At 39.8% G+C, this 22,564-nt stretch overlaps 1 protein-coding gene across 3 annotated transcripts in view; it reads right to left on the bottom strand.

Moving 5' to 3' along the window:
- FCHO2 (FCH domain only 2) overlaps nucleotides 1-22,564 on the bottom strand; it is a 147,128-nt gene that overhangs the window by 54,467 nt on the left and 70,097 nt on the right. For all 3 annotated transcript variants that reach the window (XM_021084438.1, XM_021084437.1, XM_013994888.2), the window contains 3 exons: nucleotides 6,911-6,955; nucleotides 4,933-5,005; nucleotides 1,527-1,551 (listed from right to left, as the gene is read on the bottom strand). In XM_021084438.1, coding sequence (XP_020940097.1) covers nucleotides 1,527-1,551; nucleotides 4,933-5,005; nucleotides 6,911-6,955 — 143 coding nt within the window. The remainder of the gene's footprint in view (nucleotides 1-1,526; nucleotides 1,552-4,932; nucleotides 5,006-6,910; nucleotides 6,956-22,564) is intronic.

Here is a 22,564-nt window from a genome sequence, read left to right as displayed (position 1 = left end):
AATGATAGATGAATACAATAATTTCATTCTAATTTGCATCTGAATGAGACTACTATTTTGAACAACGTTTCTTATGGTTATTCAACACTTCTATTTCTTATGAAAATTGCCTGTTTTTATCCTAATACCCTTTTCCTACTGAGCCACTTTCTTACCTTTTAAACTTATTTGTATAAAATATTTCAAAGGAAAATAATTAGCCCTTTCTTAAACGTCTTACAAATACACTTGCCCATCTATCTTTAGTGATTCAAATCTTTCTGTGGTGTATTTCTCTAATTATATAAGTTTTCCATTTCTGTACAGTCAAATTTATCAATCATTTATTATATGGCAGCAGAATTTTGTGTCCTCAAGAGACTTTTTCTAACCTTAAAAAAGTAATAACTAAAGTTCAAAACTGTTTGATGTTGATCACTATAGAATAGTATCAATGAACTGAGAGAATTAAAAATATTCTATTTAAGGGAGTATATATAAAATAAAACAAAGTATTAAAAGTTTTCATTCAATGCTGCAATCAAAATAATAAATGCTATAAATAATTCAGAAATAAAACACATGATGAACACTAAATTGCTAACTTTTTCATTAATTAGTAAAACAGGGCTATCAAAATAGGCAAGTGGTAAATGCTACAACTCCAAAACCAACATTCTGATTATTTTAAGCCTAGAGCTCAAAAGAAGTCTCTTTGTTTTCAAAATAAACTTAACAAATAGTAATTTTCTTATTTTTAAGTTGAAATATGAAACAAAATACTAGTTTTATCTTAACATAAAACACAATGTTTTATAGAATATGTAGGCCTTTATTTTGGTACACCAATATGCTGTAAAAGACCATAAGGCTGGGAGCCAAAAGAAACAACAGTTTCTTTTGAACAATAAAGGAGAAAGATAGCTTGCCTCTGGTACACTTATCAACATGACCAGTATCTAAGGAACAATTTGAAAAACATCTCTGTCTACATATTACTTACACCATTTGCTAAATCTCCTCTACCACTGTAGCCAAAGGGAGCTCCATTTGATGTTTCTTTCAATTATAAATAAATATATTTAAACAAGAAATATATAAAACAAAACAAAAGCATAGAAAAATACTAACCATGGTTGCTATTTTTCCTGAAATAACAGCCTGTTAAATAAAACTCAAATATATGAACAGATAAAGCAGTATTTTAACAGATCTAATAATCAATCAGTAAGAGCACATGTTAAAATAAAGTTTATTTTGAAATCTGACATATTTCCCAAGAAAAAGCAATATGCCTATGGCACCACTCCAATTTTAAAAGTAAAATGTCCACTTTCAAAGGTAGTTAGAAATACCTTCTATTTAATAGGAAAGCATCTAGCAATATAAGGGAAAAAAAAGCATCTGTAAAATAATTTGAACAGTGAATTTATAATAACATGGTTAGTATTTTTCTTAAAAGATTTGTAAACAACTCAAGCCAAATATACTGAGCATTTCCTAATGAAAATAGCTAAACTATTTATATAAAAGTAAAATCTACTTACAAGTGAATCTGCATCAGGGCATTCCCTATTAAAACAAACAAAATATCAGAAATAGTCAACTACTAGAACTATCTGGTAGGTATACTATATTGAAAGTGTTTACCTTAGTATTTACACATATAACTTTTATTTAAACTCCATAAAAATATTTAGAGAAATCAAATCATGAATATGAAAATATTTCAAATGATTTTAAAATTCAAAGACATTCCCCTATATTCATATTAGAAGACAAAATAAAGTAGCATGTAAATGTTTTTAAAACTTTCAAAAATACTTCTTTTCCATGAATATGCACATGAATCATGTCAAGGAAGCTGTCAGTCCTACAAGGATTTCCAGTGGCTTTTAATCCTTTGGGTAGAGAAAGTAAAAAAATAAAAACAAAAACAAAAAAAAAAACTTCCTTAAAGAAGAAAGTTTGGCTTTGAAAAAAGTCTGTATTTATATTTACTGGTAAATAATAGCAAATAACATTTTTAAATGAAAATGTTTTTAAACTTGTTTCCTCTGAACTAGTTTCCATAAGCTCATATATTACAGAAGTGAGATCACTTTTCTCCAAAAAATTAAATGAGTAGCTAGACTTCCAGTTGGAACAGTTTCTAATCTAATGTTAATATGTAGTTGAGCACTGATATTTTATCATTTAACTGATAAGCAAACACAAATTTGGATATAATCTAGTTAAAGCTATTATTTTAAAACTAAAACTAAAACATAAAAGACCAATGTTTTCAACTAACCAAACACACCCCCTATATACATATACACATATACAACTGGCTTGAGACAGTTAATGCATGCTGTATCAGATTCTGCCACTTTAATAACAACCTGAAAACAGAGACATTAGGTACCCCTTAAGAGCCAAATGAACAATAATTTTTCTAAAAAAACACTAAATTAATAGATAAGATAAACAGATAATCTGTATCAATCCAAAGACCAAGCACAAATCGGGAAAATCTATAACTTAAAGAACTTTGTTAAATAAAGATAGGATCAAAGAGAAATGAAAAAAGAGGGAGATAATTCTGCTCTTAATTCAAATGGAAACGCCAGGGTAAATGCAAACCCCATGTGTCTTTATATCCACTTAAAATTAAAAATTTTGAAAAACAGCCTCCTCATTAGGTTATAAGGAATATTATATCACAAGGCTTCGGCATACTCTGAGGAAACGATATAGAAAAGCTACCACAATAAATTCAATCTTTATAGAAAATCAAATCAATTAAGATGTTAGAACATTTCTACTTTTTTTTTTTTAAGATAAAGTTTAAATAAAAAAGTAAATGCCAAACCATTTCATTCTCTGGCTTTAAGCCAGCACTCTTCAGCCTTTGTGATAGAGCACTCTCATCTGTTTGCCTTCACAGTGTGCACTATGTGACCGGCAGATGAAGCCCCAGGAAGACCAGCTCTGATCAGGACCCCTGGTACACGACTGCTGGCATTTCAAAAGGCTTTAGGCTACGAGGAGAAGCATGCCAAGAGCCTCAGGCATTTCAAGCAAAGTGAATTCTAACATTTTTCCTGCCAGAGTGCTGAAAGAAGGCGATCATGGTACAATGATTTAAGCATTGGGTTTCTGACCTAGTATTCTTATTGGTAAAAATATTCCAACATCCAAGTGACCTAATGATCATATTGGGAAATCACTGATCAAGAAAAACAATTTTAAAAATAGGAATATACAAAAATATTATAAGCTCCCTAAATGAACAGCTGTGAAAACCATCAATATAAAAACATCTTAAGTCTTTGTGATACATAGTCACTAACAGATGAATTAGCTACATTCTAAAAATTTACTTACATGGGAGTTCCCGTCGTGGCTCAGTGGTTAATGAATCCGACTAGGAACCATGAGGTTGCAGGTTCGATCCCTGCCCTTGCTCAGTGGGTTAAGGATCTGGCGTTGCCGTGAGCTGTGGTGTAGGTTGCAGACACGGCTAGGATCCCGCATTGCTGTGGCTCTGGTGTAGGCTGGCGGCTACAGCTCCAATACGACCCCTAGCCTGGGAACCTCCATATGCCACTGGAGCAGCCTAAAAATGGCAAAAAGACAAAAAAAAAAAAAAAAAAAAAAAAAAAAAAATTACAAACAAATCAATTGTTTAGACCTCAATATGTACTTCCAATGTTGCAAAAAGAGATTAGGGTCCATTCCCTTAGCAAAATACCTGCCTTACAATGCTTAAAAAAAGACATTTGCAGAAGAGACAGTAGCTATAGGCATATATACCATTTTGCAAATACTCTTATTTTGTTAACCAAAAACCACTAGGGAAGGGGAAAGAAACTGACATTCAAAATGGTAGCAAGAGTTTCTCCTCAGATGATAAGCATGTAACCAGGGAGGAGCCAAGAACACCCAAAGCACAAATTGTTCCCTTACATTGAAAATATGAGTTCCATCACAATATTCAATCTTGTGAGAGTTTTGCTGACTTTGCTAGAGAAGCAGGGATTTTAAACAAATATTCAGTCAATGTTACTGGGTCAACAAATCATCCAAGGCTTTTGATTAGTGCCGCTTCAGTCTAAATGGGTTGAATAAATTAAGCAAAAAAAAAGTTATTTTAATTCCAATTTGGCTCTGGTTAATCATGGCTCAATGATTCTCAATCCCAGGTGTGTAATAAGAATCACATGGGCTGAGTTCCCTGCTGGTCTAGTGTTAGGACTCAGTTTTCATTGCTGTGGCCCAATTCCTGGTCTAGGAACTACAATTCCACATCAAGCCACTAGTTTAACTGGCCTGAGGCAGGATCTGGCAGAGATATACTTATTTTAATTTTCCAGGCAGTTCTAATGTGTAGCCAAGATAGAAAACTTGATTTAGCTAATAACAGCTTAATTTCTTGCACACTATTTATACTTCTTTGTATACCAATTTATTTTTAATAAAAGGTAAATGAAATTTATATACTTTCATCTAAAAATGACAAACTAGTATAAATATTTAAAATATGTTAGGGCTTTTTTTTCTCCCCCATTTAACATGTTTGACTTATGTACTCATATATCACTATGCTTAGAATTGTCTTGAAGGATCTGCATCAAATTGTTGACCATGGTGTTTTTCTTAGGGTATTAAGACTTAGAACAATTTTTAGTTTTCTTTGTATTTTTGTTTAATTTTTTAAAATATGCATGTATCATTTTATAAAATAAGAGCATCTTTAAAGTTTCAAAGCTTACACCTTGAAATCTTAAAATAATAAGAAAAGTTAATACTTTTAACTAAAACTAGAGAAGCTGGCAAATGTTTTTAGAAAAGTTTGTATAACACCTTAGATAGTTATTTCCAAAAGAATTTTTTCTTTTCAAATTCATCACAAGAGCCCTTATTCTTATTTATAACAGAAATGATATTGAAAATATTTAATATACTTACACAGACTCTGCATCCTTTTCCTTTTTAATTATTCCTGGTAAACCAAAAGTCATTCTTTTCCTTGGTTTTATACCTTAAAGATAAATATATATTGTTACGGAAATACAACTGTTCCTGGTAAGTGTACTAAACTTATGAATGCATCTTTTATCTTAACACATAATTTGCTCAGAAGTGTTGTTACTTAATTTGGATGAAAGAAATAAAAATATCAACTGCTAAACCCTAATATTTAAATCAGAGTCATAGATGGTTTAGATTTTTCTTACATTAATATAACATAGCCTGTTATTTACCAAAAAATTAAACAGAACATACACTTGACTGATTCACTTTTTCCCTCCTAAGTCTCTGATAAATCACATCAGGCAAATATAAGCATTTTAGATATCTTAGAACTTCAAAGAAAGTACATTATTCCCTGAATTAGATTTTGTTGTAAATGCAGGTCAAATCATATTTCCTATATAGAAGGCCACAAAATATAAACATGTTATTTTAAATAAAAAGATGACACAACAGACCCATTAACAGTATAACATGGGAAACTTATAATATGGTATTCTCTTGTCCAAATGTTATCTGTAATATAAATAATGCTATAAGTGGACCCAACCATAAATGAGGAACAAATATCTTTCTTTTGCCAAATATGGCAGTTCTTCCTCTTCCTTCCACATGACAAATTGTTTTTTTAAAAGTCAATCATGCTATCAATTGTTAACAGAATTCAACACTGAACTAGAGGACATGTAACATAACTTCTCACCTTATAGATGAAGAAACTGAAAAGGATAATTTGTTTATTTTTAATTTGGTATTATACAACTAGTTAATTACTACAGCCAAGATTATAATTCAGGTATCTTAGAATAAAGTACTTGCTTTCATGCAAAACTACCTCCTTAAACTATATATCTGTAGAGCATGTTATAATATTTAAAAATAAAACATATTTTTATTCTCACAGTGTATTATTATAAACATTTTAAAATAAATTTAAAATTCCTTTACACCTTTGAAGAATTTTTATTTTTTTTAGGGCCACAAGCGCAACATATGGAAGTTCCCAGGCTAGAGGCTGAAGTGGAGCTAAGGCTGCAGCCTATGCCACAGCCAAAGCCATGCTAGACCAAATCGCATCTGCAAGCTACACTATAGCTTATGGCTATGCTTGATTCTGAACCCACTGAGAAGGGCCAGGGATGGAACCGGCATCCTCATGGATACTAGTTGGGTTCAATTCCGCTGAGCCACAATGGGAACTCCCTGAAGAATTTTTAAAGTTTAAATACACAGAATTTAAACAATTACTGCTCTTAGTCAAAAGTCTAGGCTTCAGAGCTCTTGAGTGCTCCAATAATAACCTCATGCACAAAAGCAAAACATCTCTACAAATTCTCACACACGTCTTGGAAAAAATAGAAGACTGCTTTCAAATTATTTCTAGCAGCTCACAAAGTGAGATACATAAAATATGACAAAAATTGCAGACATCTCTTGGGTTTCATACTATGAAAAACATCAATTTAAATAGGAAGGGTTGTGGACCCTTTCTCCAAGTCAAATCATCACCTATTTTGAATGACAGTAACATCAGCATTAATGCATAACCTTATTAATTACTGAAATGTCACCCCTTGTAGAATAAGCAGTATACATCAATATATAGTGATGAGTTTCATATTTATGACGTTAGAATGTTTAAAGATGGCTATCAATGGAGAAAACAATCTCAATGTATATCTGAAAACAAAGACACATTTATTTAATCTTTAAAAGATATATATTCTAACACACTAATATTCCTTTGGGCAAACCTACTGTTCATTAAGTAAACATTAATATCTGAAGGCCTTCAAACCACATTCAGATTTTTACGTCACTCCATAGACATGCTAACACCAATGGACAGCAGCCCCTCTACCTGTTCAATAAACAAAAGCTCGCTGCCACACATTACAACTAGTTGACTTACCTTCAACTGCACTAGCAGGGTCACATTCTTCAAATTCAATAAGGCCTGGAAAAAAAAAAGTACTAGTTAAAAAAAAAAAAAAGCTGGTAGAAAACAATCAGATCAGATCCCATTACATCTTTATACCTGTTCCAAAAAGTGGCCCAGTGTTACCTAACAGTAACATCAGAAAACATCAGAAAATCATTTAAAAATCAAATCATTTAAAAATCAAATGAGCCTAGGGAGTTCCCTGGTGGCACGGTGGATTAAAGATCAGACACGTCACTATTGTGGCGTGGGTTAGATCTCTGGCCTAGGAACTTTCTCATGCCACAGGCATGGCCAAAATGAAAAAAAAAAAAAAAAAAAAACCTAACAGTGAAAAAAACTGAGACTAGCCTATCATCATGATCACAATTTACTAAATACTCTTTATACAGAATACTGCAGAATTGGAGAAACAGATTTAACATGCAGTTTCCGCTTTCAAGAAACTTGCTGTACATACAGTTGAGAGAAAACTGTATCATAACAGGCAGCTGCTGAATTCTTGGTTGCGCTGTTGGGAAGAACAGGAGAACCAAGGTAGTAAATACTACTAGAATGGAAGCCTGGGACCCCTGTCTTGTTCACCACTGTCAACTAGCAAATAATGCCTTCCATAAATATTTGCTAAATAAATAAATGAGTTAATTACATACTAGATAATGGTGATGCTCAATCATAACCCAGATTAACTATATAGCAGGTCAAGGAATTTGAACTGTAGTTTGCAGGCAATGGGAAGAGTTTTCATGTGAGAAAGTGAACACACACATCCCTGCAAAGTGGTCTTACAGAAAAATTAACTCGGCACTGCTATGAGGGATAGGCTGTAGAGAGGGAGATAATGATAAAATGGAAACCAGCTGAAAAACAAAATAGTCCTGAAATGACAGGTTTACTGAAACTAATCTTAAATGCTGTAATGTATGGTATATTTTATCCATAAAATACCAAATTATTTAGACACTAAAGTACCAAAAAGTATGGATTACTCTACTCAAATCTACCCAAAGCTAAATATCAGACTAAAACATTATGTCCCACCAGATTGTCATCTTAGCCTTGTTTTATAATATATAAATTTATACAAGTCCAGCATTTTTTGTGAAATAATTTTCTTTTGGTTGCGCTGTGGCACATGGAAGTTTCTGGGCCAGGAAATCATATCTGAGCTGCAGGTGCGTCCTATACCAAGCTGCAGCAATGCCACAGGCTGCAGATAAAACCCCACCCCCTCAGCAGCAACCAGAGCCACCAGAGAGACAACGCCAGATCCTTAACCCACTGCGCCACAGTGGACACTCCTGTGAAATGACTTTTAACTTAACTAATAGTAATTGGACACTCTGCTACATCAAGAAATTTTAAAATACAGCTTAAAGTAAAGAGTAGGTAATAGAGGGTTTCATTACTGGTCCTTCTGAGATGTTAAGCTTAATATAACTGTATAAATTTGTCACAGTTCTCATTGATCATTCCATCATCAAAGAAACCACTAATGAACAAGAAAAAAATTTCTCCTGAAGTAGGAACATCTAAAAATATTGGTTAAAGTGTCCTTCTTGCCCCTAAATCGAAGATTTACTTCCTCAGTTCCAGTTTCTATTCAAATAGAGTGGATTAACATTTAGAGTAAGCAGAATAAGAGAGTCATAAATGTGAGTTGGTAAATAAGGCCCTAATCAATTAACTAGCACTATCTTATCTACTGGGGCAGTCTTATGATATATATCATATGGCTTAAAAAACAATTACACTGAACACTTCCATCCAAGAAATTCTTAGTCAGAAAAAGGCCTAATTAAAATTTTGAGGACTTCCAAGTCCCTTCTGTAAACCTGGAAGCTAAGAATTCATTAGACAAAAGGTAATGAGCTTGTTCTTAGAATCTTTTAAAGACCTATATTAACTGTTTACAAAGAGATGAGAACTGAAAAATCAGTAAAGGTAAAGAATTTTAGTAGTATGTGCATCTGATAAACAGCAACATTTTGTTTGGTGTAAAAATCATAAAGAATGAAAAGTATGTACCTAAATTACCAACAGCTTAATGCATATTATTAGTTTTATCACGTACTAATAAAGCTTGAGAGAGTATAACCACTCTCAAAAAAAAAGACAACAGAACTGTGGTTAGTCCAAAGTTTTCTTATAGTTACTGGGGCACATCATTTGTGCCCATTAGCTATTTACAGAATTGCTAATACTCAGGCTATGGGCTTATTCTAGAGAACCAAAAAAAAAAAAAAAAAAACCAATGCCAGAGAAACTGCATTATTTATAAATATTTTTTTTTTTTTTAAATTAAATTTTATTTTCCCACTGTACAGCAAGGGGGTCAGGTTATCCTTACATGTATAAATTACAATTACAGTTTTTCCCCCACCATTTCTTCTGTTGCAACATGAGTATCTAGACATAGTTCTCAATGCTATTCAGCGGGATCTCCTTGTAAATCTATTCTACGTTGTGACTGATAAGCCCAAGCTCCCGATCCCTCCCACTCCCTCCCCCTCCCATCAGGCAACCACAAGTCTCTTCTCCAAGTCCATGATTGATTTTCTTTTCTGAGGAGATGTTCATTTGTGCTGGATATTAGATTCCAGTTATAAGTGATGTCATATGGTATTTGTCTTTGTCTTTCTGGCTCATTTCACTCAGTATGAGATTCTCTAGTTCCATCCATGTTGCTGCAAATGGCATGATGTCATCCTTTTTTATGGCTGAGTAGTATTCCATCGTGTATATATACCACATCTTCCGAATCCAATCCTCTGTCGATGGACATTTGGATTGTTTCCATGTCCTGGCTATTGTGAATAGTGCTGCAATGAACATGCGGGTGCATGTGTCTCTTTTAAGTAGAGCTTTGTCCGGATAGATGCCCAAGAGTGGGATTGCAGGGTCATATGGAAGTTCTATGTATAGATTTCTAAGGTATCTCCAAACTGTTCTCCATAGTGGCTGTACCAGTTTACATTCCCACCAACAGTGCAGGAGGGTTCCCTTTTCTCCACAGCCCCTCCAGCACTTGTTATTTGTGGATTTATTAATGATGGCCATTCTGACTGGTGTGAGGTGGTATCTCATGGTAGTTTTGATTTGCATTTCTCTTATAATCAGCGATGTTGAGCATTTTTTCATGTGTTTGTTGGCCATCTGTATATCTTCCTTGGAGAAATGTCTATTCAGGTCTTTTGCCCATTTTTCCATTGATTGATTGGTTTTTTTGCTGTTGAGTTGTATAAGTTGCTTGTATATTCTAGAGATTAAGCCCTTGTCAGTTGCATCATTTGAAACTATTTTCTCCCATTCTGTAAGTTGTCTTTTTGTTTTCTTTTTGGTTTCCTTTGCTGTGCAAAAGCTTTTCAGTTTGATGAGGTCCCATGGGTTTATTTTTGCTCTAGTTTCTATTGCTTTGGGAGACTGACCTGAGAAAATATTCATGATGTTGATGTCAGAGAGTGTTTTGCCTATGTTTTCTTCTAGGAGTTTGATGGTGTCCTGTCGTATATTTAAGTCTTTCAGCCATTTGGAGTTTATTTTTGTGCATGGTGTGAGGGTGTGTTCTAGTTTCATTGCTTTGCATACAGCTGTCCAGGTTTCCCAGCAATGCTTGCTGAATAGACTTTCCTTTTCCCATTTGATGTTCTTGCCTCCCTTGTCAAAGATTAATTGACCATAGGTGTCAGGGTTAATTTCCAGATTCTCTATTCTGTTCCATTGGTCTGTCTGTCTGTTTTGATACCAGTACCACACTGTTTTGATGACTGTGGCTTTGTAGTATTTCTTGAAGTCTGGGAGAGTGATGCCTCCTGCTTGGTTTTTGTTTCTCAGGATTGCTTTGGCGATTCTGGGTCTTTTGTTGTTCCATATAAATGTTTGGATTGTTTGTTCTAGTTCTGTGAAAAATGTCATGGGTAATTTGATAGGGATTGCATTGAATCTGTAGATTGCTTTGGGTAGGATGGCCATTTTCACAATATTGATTTTTCCAATCCATGAACATGGAATATCTTTCCATTTTTTTACATCTTCTTTGATTTCTTTGATTAAGGTTTTATAGTTCTCGGCATATAGGTCCTTTACCTCTTTGGTTAGGTGTATTCCGAGGTATTTGATTTTGTGAGGTACAATTTTAAAAGGTATCGTATTTTTGTATTCCTTTTCTAATGCTTCATTGCTGGTATACAGAAATGCAACTGACTTCTGAATGTTAATCTTATATCCTGCCACTTTGCTGAATTTATTAATCAGTTCAAGGAGTTTTGGGGTTGAGTCCTTAGGGTTTTCTAGGTATAGAATCATGTCATCTGCATACAGTGACAGTTTGATCTCTTCTCTTCCTATATGGATGCCTTTGATTTCTTTTGTTTGTCTAATTGCTGTGGCTAAGACTTCCAAAACTATGTTGAAGAGCAGTGGTGAGAGTGGGCATCCCTGTCTTGTTCCAGATTTGAGTGAGAAGGCTTTCAGTTTTTCCCCATTGAGGATTATATTTGCTATGGGTTTATCATAAATGGCTTTGATTATATTCAGGAATGTTCCCTCTATACCCACTTTGGCGAGGGTCTTGATCATGAATGGATGTTGAACTTTGTCAAATGCTTTTTCTGCATCTATTGAGATGATCATATGATTTTTGACTTTTTTTTTGTTAATGTGGTGTATGATGCTGATTGATTTGCGTATGTTGAACCATCCTTGTGAACCTGGGATGAACCCAACCTGGTCATGGTGTATAATTTTTTTGATATGTTGTTGGATTCGGTTGGCTAAGATTTTGTTGAGAAGTTTTGCATCTATATTCATCAATGATATTGGGCGATAGTTTTCTTTTTTGGTGGTATCTCTGCCTGGTTTTGGAATGAGGGTGATGGTGGCCTCATAGAATGTCTTTGGGAGTATTCCTTCTTCTTCAACCTTTTGAAAGAGTTTAAGGAGGATGGGCACCAATTCCTCTTTATATGTTTGATAGAATTCACCTGTGAAGCCATCTGGTCCTGGGCTTTTATTTGTAGGGAGTGATTTTATGACCTCTTCAATTTCATTTCTAGTGATTGGTCTGTTCAGTTGGTCTGTTTCTGCTTGATTCAGTTTTGGCAGGCTGTAAGATTCTAGAAAATTGTCCATTTCTTCCAGATTGTCAAACTTATTGCCATATAGTTGTTCATAGTATTCTCTTATGGTTTTTTGTATTTCTGCTGTATCCGTTGTGATTTCTCCTTTTTCATTTATAATTTTGGTGATTTGGGTTCTTTCTCTCCTCTTTTTAGTGAGTCTGGCCAGGGGTTTATCAATTTTGTTCACCTTTTCAAAGAACCAGCTCTTGGTTTTATTAATTTTCTCTATTGTTTTTTGAGTCTCTATTTTATTGATTTCTTCTTTGATCTTTACAATTTCCTTCCTTCTGCTGACTTTAGGACTTCTTTGCTCTTCTTTTTCTAATTCATTTAGGTGGAGGGTTAAGTTGTCAATTTGGGATCTTTCTTCTTTTTTGAGAAAGGCCTGGATTGCTATAAATTTCCCTCTGAGCACTGCTTTCGCAGCATCCCATAGATTTTGAGAGGTTGTGTCTTCATTATCATTTGTTTCAAGATAGTTTTTAATTTCCTTCTTGATTTCCTCATTGACCCATTGGTTTTTTAGTAGCATGTTGTTTAGTCTCCATGCAGTAGGTTTTTTCTCTTTGCTTTTCCCATGGTTGGTTTCTAATTTCATGGCATTGTGGTCAGAGAAGATACTTGAGATAATTTCTATGCTCCTAAATTTATTGAGATTCGCTTTATGTCCCAATATGTGGTCGATTCTTGAGAATGTTCCATGAGCATTTGAGAAGAATGTGTATTCTGATTTTTTTGGATGTAGTGTCCTGAAGATATCAATTAAGTCTAACTTTTCTATTGTTTCCTTTAGGATCTCTGTTGCTTTATTGGTTTTCTGTCTAGAGGATCTGTCCATTGATGTGAGGGGGGTATTTAGGTCTCCTACTATGATTGTATTCTCATCAATATCTCCCTTTATGTCTGTTAATATTTGTTGTATGTATCTGGGTGCTCCTATGTTTGGGGCATATATGTTGATGATAGTAACATCCTCTCCTTGGATGGATCCCTTAATCATTAAATAGTGTCCTTCTTTGTCTTTCTTTATGTCTTTTGTTTTAAAGTCTATTTTGTCTGATATGAGCGTTGCAACTCCTGCTTTTCTGTCATGTCTATTGGCATGAAATACTTTTCCCCAGCCTTTCACTTTCAATCTATATGTATCTTTTGTCCTAAGGTGAGTTTCTTGTAGGCAGCATATTGAAGGTTTTTGCCGTTTTATCCACTCAGCCATTCTGTGTCTTTTGATTGGGGCATTCAGTCCATTGACATTTAAGGTGATAATTGATAGATGATTATTTATTGCCATTTGATCCTCGTGTTCCAGTTGATTCTATGGTTCTCCATTCTTCTTTTTTTTTTTTTTTTTTTTTTTTTGGTTGGATGGTCTCCTGTTATTATCTGCTTGAGTGTATTTTTTTTTTTCATTTTTTGCACATGCAATATTTGGTTTTGGCTTGTGGTTGCCCTGTTTTTTAAGTATGCTAACCCCTTCCCATAATTGTGTGTTTTAGCCTGATGGTCCTGTAAGTTCAAACACTTCATTATTATATTAAAATTAAGAAGAGAGACATACATACAAACAAAAAGGATTATTTACCTCCTAACATCCCTTGCCCACATTTTATGGTTTTGATGACTCTTTTATTTTTTTCTTTTTAATTTTATTTTGTTTGAAGCATGTTCATGATTAAATCTGTATGCTGGCTTATTTGAGTGACTGCTCTCTGATTGTATCTTCCTCAGTCCTAGTTCTTCCTCTTCTTCTTCTTCTTCTTTTTTTTTTTTTTCTTTTCTTTTTTCTTCCCTTTCCTTCCTTTCTTTTTGGTTTAGAGAAGCCCTTTCAATATTTCCTTTAACCTGGGTTTTGTGTTGCTGTATTCTTTAAGTTTTTGTTTGTTGGGAAAAATTTTTATTTCCCCTTCTATTTTAAATGATATTCTTGCTGGATAAAGTATTCTAGGTTGCATATTTTTTCCTTTGAGCACTTTAAATATCTCTTGCCATTCCCTCCTGGCCTGTAGTGTTTCTGCAGAGAAATCAGCTGATATTCTTATGGGGGTTCCCTTGTAGGTAACATTCTGTTTTTCTCTTGCTGCCTTTAGGATCCTCTCTTTATCACTAACTTTTGCCATTTTTATTATGATGTGTCTTGGTGTGGGTCTGTTTGGGTTCAGTTTGTTTGGGGCCCTCTGTGCTTCTTGTATCTTGAATCCAGTATCCTTTAGATTTGGGAAGTTTCCAGCGATAATTTCTTCAAATATATTTTCCATTCCTTTATCTTTTTCTACTCCTTCTGGAATTCCTATTATGCGTAGATTGGCCCGTTTTATATTATCCCATAGGTCTCTTATATTGCTTTCCAGTTTTTTGATTCGGTTTTCTGTCTGTTGACCAGATTGAGTGATTTCCATTATTCTATCTTCCATATCACTGATTCGTTCTTCTGCATTATTCATTCTGGTTTTTACTGCCCCTAGTTCAGTTTGCATCTCTGCAAATGAATGTTCTAGTTTTTCTTGGCTCCTCCTTATATTTTCTAGCTCCTTTCTGAGGGTATCTGCATTGCTGTTCATATCTTCTCTTAATTCCTTCAGTATTTTCACTATTTCTCTTTTGAACTCCAGGTCTGTCAGACTGCAGAGATCAGTTTCATTGTTGACTGTTTTAGGTGAGTTCTCCTGTTGGTTTGACTGGGGGTGGTTTCTCAGCTTCTTCATCTTGCTTGTTGTCTTCTTTCTCCTGAGGGAGTTGTACTCTCCGTTATCGGGTAGTGCTTGCCTTGTCACTGCCCTGGAATATTTCCTGAGGGCTGTCGTTGTTGGTCAATCTTTTTTTTGAGACAGTGTGGCTTTTCTGGAGTGTTGATGGGACTAACAGTGTTTCTTTGAAGCAAAGGAGGACTTCCTGAGGGCAGACAGGACTGGGAGGTCCACCCCACGATGGTAGCAGATTTCACTTGGTTCTCAGCACCCCCTGGGGTCTTGGGCGGGTAGCAGGGCCTTTGGAGACTCAAGAGGCTCCTCCCCAGAACAGCCCGACTCAGAAAGACCGTCTGAGATCTTTTCCCAAGTCGGCCAGGCTTGTTGCAGCTTTTCTGGGCTGCAGGGGGTCCTGCCTGGAGCTGGCAGTCCTATGCAGCTGGTCCACTAGGTCTCAGCACCCCCTGGGGTCTTGGGCGGGTAGCAGGGCCCTTGGAGACTCAAGAGGCTCCTCCCCAGGACAGCCTGACTCAGAAAGACCGTCTGAGATCTTTTCCCAAGTCGGCCAGGCTTGTTGCAGCTTTTCTGGGCTGCAGGGGGTCCTGCCTGGAGCTGGCAGTCCTATGCAGCTGGTCCACTAGGTCTCAGCACCCCTTGGGGTCTTGGGCGGGTAGCAGGGCCCTTGGAGGCTCAAGAGGCTCCTCCCCAGGGCAGCCCGATTCAGAACGACCGTTTGAGATCTTTTCTCGATTCGGCCAGGCTTGTTGCAGGTTTTCTGGGCTGCAGGGGGTCCTGCCTGGAGCTGGCAGTCCTATGCAGCTGGTCCACTAGGTCTCAGCACCCCCTGGGGTCTTGGGCGGGTAGCAGGGCCCTTGGAGGCTCAAGAGGCTCCTCCCCAGGACAGCCCGACTCAGAAAGACCGTCTGAGATCTTTTCCCGATTCGGCCAGGCTTGTTGCAGCTTTTCTGGGCTGCAGGGGGTCCTGCCTGGAGCTGGCAGTCCTATGCAGCTGGTCCACTAGGTCTCAGCACCCCTTGGGGTCTTGGGCGGGTAGCAGGGCCTTTGGAGGCTCAAGAGGCTCCTCCCCAGAACAGCCCGACTCAGAAAGACCGTCTGAGATCTTTTCCCAAGTCGGCCAGGCTTGTTGCAGCTTTTCTGGGCTGCAGGGGGTCCTGCCTGGAGCTGGCAGTCCTATGCAGCTGGTCCACTAGGTCTCAGCACCCCCTGGGGTCTTGGGCGGGTAGCAGGGCCCTTGGAGACTCAAGAGGCTCCTCCCCAGGACAGCCTGACTCAGAAAGACCGTCTGAGATCTTTTCCCAAGTCGGCCAGGCTTGTTGCAGCTTTTCTGGGCTGCAGGGGGTCCTGCCTGGAGCTGGCAGTCCTATGCAGCTGGTCCACTAGGTCTCAGCACCCCTTGGGGTCTTGGGCGGGTAGCAGGGCCCTTGGAGGCTCAAGAGGCTCCTCCCCAGGGCAGCCCGATTCAGAACGACCGTTTGAGATCTTTTCTCGATTCGGCCAGGCTTGTTGCAGGTTTTCTGGGCTGCAGGGGGTCCTGCCTGGAGCTGGCAGTCCTATGCAGCTGGTCCACTAGGTCTCAGCACCCCCTGGGGTCTTGGGCGGGTAGCAGGGCCCTTGGAGGCTCAAGAGGCTCCTCCCCAGGACAGCCCGACTCAGAAAGACCGTCTGAGATCTTTTCCCAAGTCGGCCAGGCTTGTTGCAGCTTTTCTGGGCTGCAGGGGGTCCTGCCTGGAGCTGGCAGTCCTATGCAGCTGGTCCACTAGGTCTCAGCACCCCCTGGGGTCTTGGGCGGGTAGCAGGGCCCTTGGAGGCTCAAGAGGCTCCTCCCCAGGACAGCCCGACTCAGAAAGATCGTCTGAGATCTTTTCCCGATTCGGCCAGGCTTGTTGCAGCTTTTCTGGTCTGCAGGGGGTCCTGCCTGGAGCTGGCAGTCCTATGCAGCTGGTCCACTAGGTCTTAGCACCCCCTGGGGTCTTGGGCGTGTAGCAAGGCCCTTGGAGACTCAAGAGGCTCCTCCCCGGGGGAGCCCGTCTCAGAAAAACCGTCGGAGAATTAGGTCGATCTATTCACGGCCTGGCTAGGCTTGTTCTAGCTTTTCTGGGCTGCAGGCCTTTTTTAGGGGGCTGGTGGTGTTTGGTGCTGCTCTGTGGAAGTGTAGCCCCTCCAAAGGGCAAGCAGGCCTGTGCAGGGAGAGCCCCTGCGGTGGTAGGCTTCAGGCAATTGTTGAGGCCAGCCCTCCTGGATGGCAGGCAGCCCCAGGTTCGGCGAGAGCGTAGGGGGTGGCGGGGGTGGGGGGAGGGAATGCACTGGGAAGCACAGCTTTCTGCTAGCTAGCGGGCCTGTAAGCTTGTTGTGGCGTGGGGGGTATTCTATGGGGACCCACCCCTTCTTCTCTCCCCTCCCCAGCACGGGCGCAGACCAGGCTCTTCTCCCAGGTTCCCTCTGAGGCGGCTTTCCACTTCCCCGCCCCTAGAGTATTGCTCCCTTCCTCTGCGACAGCTTTGTTTTCTAGTCTCCCAGGCAGTCTCTGCCCCGTCAAATGGTTTAGAGACCTCCCAAGCAGTTTCCGCTCTTCCCCGCCCCCCTAGCCCGGGGACTAATCTCTGGAGCCGAGGTCTCGGTGCCCAGCCCCCACCCCAGGCGTCCCCCGGCCCTTTCTTGGGGACTAACCTTCGGAGGCGAGGTCTCGGTGCCCAGCCCCAACCCAGGTGTCCCCCGGCCCCCTCTCGGGGACCAACCTTCAGAGCTGAGGTCTCGGTGCCCAGCCCCCACCCAGGCGTCCCCCGGCCCTTTCCCGGGGACTAACCCCTGGAGCCGAGGATTCGGTGCCCAGCCCCCACCCAGGCGTCTCAATTTTTGGTGACTGTGCCCGTAGTTCAGATGGTCCGTTGGGTTCTTGATCGTTTTTCCGTACTCCGACTTACTGCTACACTCTTCTCTGCATCTGGAGATTCCTCCGGTTGGTTTGATCTTTCCCCGGTAGGAGACTTTCCAGGGTGCGGGATCCCTTTCTCCTCCGCAGTTCCCTTTCGGGAGCGCCGGTCCCGCTCGGATTCACCTTCTCTCACTCTCCTCTTTTCTCCCGTTCTGCCCAATAATGTCACGAATTTCTTGCCGTTATTGGAGTTTAGGTTCCTCTGCCAGCGATTGGTTGTTGTTCTGTGCGAGTCATTTCTTCTGTAGATGTGTTTTTTTTTTGTTGTGTTTGTGGGAGAGGGCGAGCGTGTCCCCCCACTCCTCCGCCATCTTGTCCTCTCTACCTATAAATATTTTTAAATGCAGCATCTAGAAAAACTTTTACATCACCTTAGCAAATACGGTATATAGTCTTTTAAGATCTTTGGATGTCCTCATACATGTGGAAAGAGCAAGGCATTCCTTAACCCTCTAAACATCAATTCCTTTAAATAAAATTCTATATTTTTCTCTCAAACATTTTTGCTATACCAGACATACCTTGATTGATTTGCTCTTTACCTTTTTAAACACCCTCTTAAAATCCATTTGAAATAGAAAAATATCTGATGAAAATAAGCTATTCAAAATGACGTTTTTGAAACATTAAGATGCCGAAAGCTTTCAAATTGTATTTATATTAAAAAAATTTTAATTGAACTCCATCCACACATAAGCTTTTCTTTTAAAAATAGAAATACTAACAGTTTCTGGACTAATAAAACTAAACATATGCCCTTAAAAAGAAACCCATTAAATCATGCATGAAGATTTTCTTTTTCAAATGGCATACACTCCACATGCCGCTTCACATGGCAAAGCTTTGCGTGCCTGGCTCAGTGCCAGTTGACAGCTCAGCTGGATATCAATACACATTCTGACCCCCCTTGTAGAATGTCACTTCTGAACTGTTTCACAAGCAGAAAGTTTATTCAGCATCTCCCTCAAATGCAGTCCACTGCCCATCATTCTGCTATTTAATCATAAGACAAGTTACTTTTTTTGACAGTACCAAAGCCAGAGTGAGAGTCAGAAAGAATAGTGTGCTACAAATGGAATTTCAACTGTTTTAGGCTCAATTAATTCTGTTGTCAAAATGAATAACTGCTCTTAGTGCTTAGATTCTATGCTGGGCCACAAGGGCAATTTAGTTTGTAAAAGCAAATAAGACCATTTTGGCTCTGTCTTCAGATGCTCTTTTACACATTATCTAAAAATGCCATCACGAGTTCAATTAAAGGCAAAAGAAATTAAAGGCAGACCTCAAGGAGGGCAACAATCCAAAGCAAAACAATTCTTATATATGATGCTTTAATCCTCAGGTAGGAATGAATTATTGCTAGCAAAAGAAAAAGTCAATAACCTAAACAATTCACCCAAACCTAATTTGGATCAAAACTTTTAAGAAATGTTACAGGAGGAAAGAATTTAACAGTAATCCTTAATCACTACATGTATTTTGTGGAATAAGGCAGAATATAAAAAATGTGAAATATTTAATTAACAGTTTTCATTGTTTTGGAATCAATTCGAAATCTCACGAGGTTCCCACGTGGTGCAATGGGTTAAAGATCCCGCATTGGGAGTTCCTGTTATGGCTCGTTGGAAACAAACCCAAATAGTATCATACCATGGGGATGCGGGTTTGATCCCTGGCCTCGCTCAGGAGGTTAAGGATCCAGTGTTGCTGTGAGCTGCATTGTAGGTCGCAGATGCGGCTTGGATCTGGCGTGGCTGTGGCTGTAGCCCCAATTCAACCCCTAGCCTGGGAACTTCCATATGCCACACCTTCGCCCCCACCACCCCAAAGAAAAGATCCAGTATTGCCACAGCTGTGGTGCAGGCCACAACTGCAGTGCAAGCCTGGGAACTTTCACATGCCATAGGTCTAGCCAAAAAAAAAAAAAAGTAAATCTCAGGCCACCAATAGGGAAAATTTGCAACTTTGTCTAGTTACAAACTCAAATAAGAAATCTGGGCTTAAAAAAAAAAAGAAAGAAAGAAAGAAATCTGGACTACTCAAATCAAGTATATTTCTGCATAAAACCACAGAAGACTGCTTCTAATCAGAAGCCAAAGTAAAACATACAAACATACCCAGACCCCAAAGTCTAACAAAAAGTGATGGGTGAGGGTTTTGAGGAGAGCGAGGGAGAGAGAAAAAGAGACAAAGGAAGGAATAAAGGGAAAGAGAGTATGGGAAGAGTGACTCATAAACAATGGGAGTCAATGCCATTTTCAGACTTGCTCCTGGGCCTATGAAACATAACACGGCCACATACCTAAGAGACTGGGATGATGAACAAGACCAGCTAACATGAAAGAGAGCATCAGGGAGTTCCTGTTGTGACTAGTATCCATGAGGATTCAGGTTCCACCCCTGGCCTTGCTCAGTGGGTCAGGGATCCAATGTTGCTAGGAGCTTCGATATAGGTCCCACACACAGCTCAGATCCCGAGTTGCTGTGGCTGTGGCTAGGCCAGCAGCTGTAACTCTGATTCTGTAGCTCCGATTTGACCCCTAACCTGGGAACCTCCATATGCTGCAGGTGTGTCTCTAAAAAGACCAGGAAAAGGAAAAAAGAGCATCAAACGCTAGTTGGTGGTGGTGGCATGGGGCACAGAGGCTTGAATCTTGGTTTTGCCACTTGCTGTTGGCTGATTACCTTGGACTAGTTACTTAACTCTTTTTGAATCTAGGTCTTGTTGTTTTTATGAATGATATGAGGTAATAATACCTTTTGCCATATTTGCCTTCTCTTTCTCTCTCTACATATACTCATTACACAGTTTTTTTTTTCTTTTTTCACTTGCTAAATCATCTGAAAGTAAGTTGCAACATCAATGCTACTTCACTTCAGGAGTATTTTTTTGTTTGTTTGTTTTTGGGTTTTTTTTTTGGCCTTTTCTAGGGCCGCTCCTGCGGCTATGGAGATTCCCAGGCTAGGGGTCTAATCGGAGCTGTAGCCACCGGCCTACACCAGAGCCACAGCAACGCAGGATCCAAGCCGCGTCTGTGACCTATACCATAGCTCACAGCAACGCCAGATCCTTGACCCACTAAGCAAGGCCAGGGATTGAACCCGCAACCTCATGGTTCCTAGTCGGATTCGTTAACCACTGCGCCACGACGGAAACTCCTGGAGTATTTATTTTAATAAAAAGCTTGTAGCAACAATTCTCTCAATCCAGTGGTTCGAAATTCCAACTCCTATTTGAATCTCCTAGCATGATGCTTCCTGAATCAGAACCACCTGGAGGGCTTGTTAAACCACAAATTGTTAGGCCTCACCCACAGAGCATCCTACATAAAAGGTATAAGTTGGTACTCAAGAATTTGCATTTTAAACAAATTCCCAGGTGATGCAGATGGTTCTAGGGTCACATTTTGATTTTTTTTTTTTTTTTTTTGGTCATTTTTGCTATTTCTAGGGCCGCTTCCGCGGCATATGGAGGTTCCCAGGCAAGGGGTCTAATCGGAGCTGTAGTCACCAGCCTACGCCAGAGCCACAGCAACGCGGGATCCGAGCCGCGTCTGCAACCTACACCACAGCTCACGGTAATGCCGGATCCTTAACCCACTGAGCAAGGGTAGGGACGAACCCACAACCTCATGGTTCCTAGTCGGATTCATTAACCACTGCGCCACGACGGGAACTCCGGGTCACATTTTGAAAACTAAAGTTCTGGGGATCCACAGGGTCCATGCTAGATATTCAGTAAGTCTAGACAGTGCTTCTCCAATTTTACTGCACATACAAACTGCCTGTGGATCTTATTAACATGCAGCTTCTGATTCAGTAGACTTCAGGTAGGGCTTGAGGGAGTCTGCATTTATAACAAGCATCCAGTGATGTAATGCTATAGGTTCTCAATAATGGCTGCACATTAGAATCAGACAAGTTTTGAAACATGGTGATACCAAGGACATGCCCCTTACCAAGTGACATAGAGAGATGGGATTAAGATGGCAGAATAGAAGGACTGCAGCTCAACCTCTCTCCTAAAAACAACAAAATTTACAACCAAATGCTGAGCAATCTTCAACCAAATGGACCTGAAACCTTAAAAAAGATATCCTACTCCAGAAGACAAAAAGGAGGCCACATCAAGAGGTAGGAGGGGCGATTACACGGTATAAGCAACTCCATACCTCCCAGGTAGGAAGCCCCACAGACTGGAAACCCCACAGCTGGTTTACAGACTCACCTACAAGAGTCAGAGTTCTGAGCCCCACATCAAACTGCCACGTGTGGGGATCTGGCACTGGGAGAAAGAGTCCCTGGAGCATCTGGCATTGAAGGCCAGTGGGGCTTGTGTGCAGGAGCTCCATGGGACTCGGGGAAATGGAGACCCCATTCTCAAAAGATGCACACAGACTTTCACCAGCACTGGGTCCCAGGGCAAAGCAAAGTCTCCATAGGAATCTGGATCAAACCTGACTGCAGTTCTTGGAGAACCTTCTGGGAAAACGGGTGAATGTGGCTTGTTGCAGGGAAGGGCATTGGAAGCAATGCCCTTGGCAGTATTCAGCAGCATGCCTTTCTCTGGAGGTGGCCATTTTGGGGAAATCTGCCCCACCCCTCAGTGCTGAGAAGCCCCAGGGCAAACAACAACCCAGGTGGGATCACAGCCCCGCCCCTCAGTAAACAGGCTGCCTAAAGACCCTCCAGGCACACAGCTGCCTCTAATCCCATCCAGAGACAAAGCCCCACCCACCAGAGGGATAGGAATCAGCTCCAGCTACCAGGGACAAGCATCAGTCCCTCCCATCAGGAAGCCTACAGCAAGCCAGCACCCCCCCCATACCAACTTCAGCCACAAGGGAGGCAGACACCAGAAATAAGA

This window comes from Sus scrofa, chromosome 2, assembly GCF_000003025.6.
Source record: "Sus scrofa isolate TJ Tabasco breed Duroc chromosome 2, Sscrofa11.1, whole genome shotgun sequence".
Classification (NCBI taxonomy): Eukaryota; Metazoa; Chordata; class Mammalia; order Artiodactyla; family Suidae; genus Sus; species Sus scrofa.
This window is presented reverse-complemented; position numbering and strand designations above follow the sequence as displayed.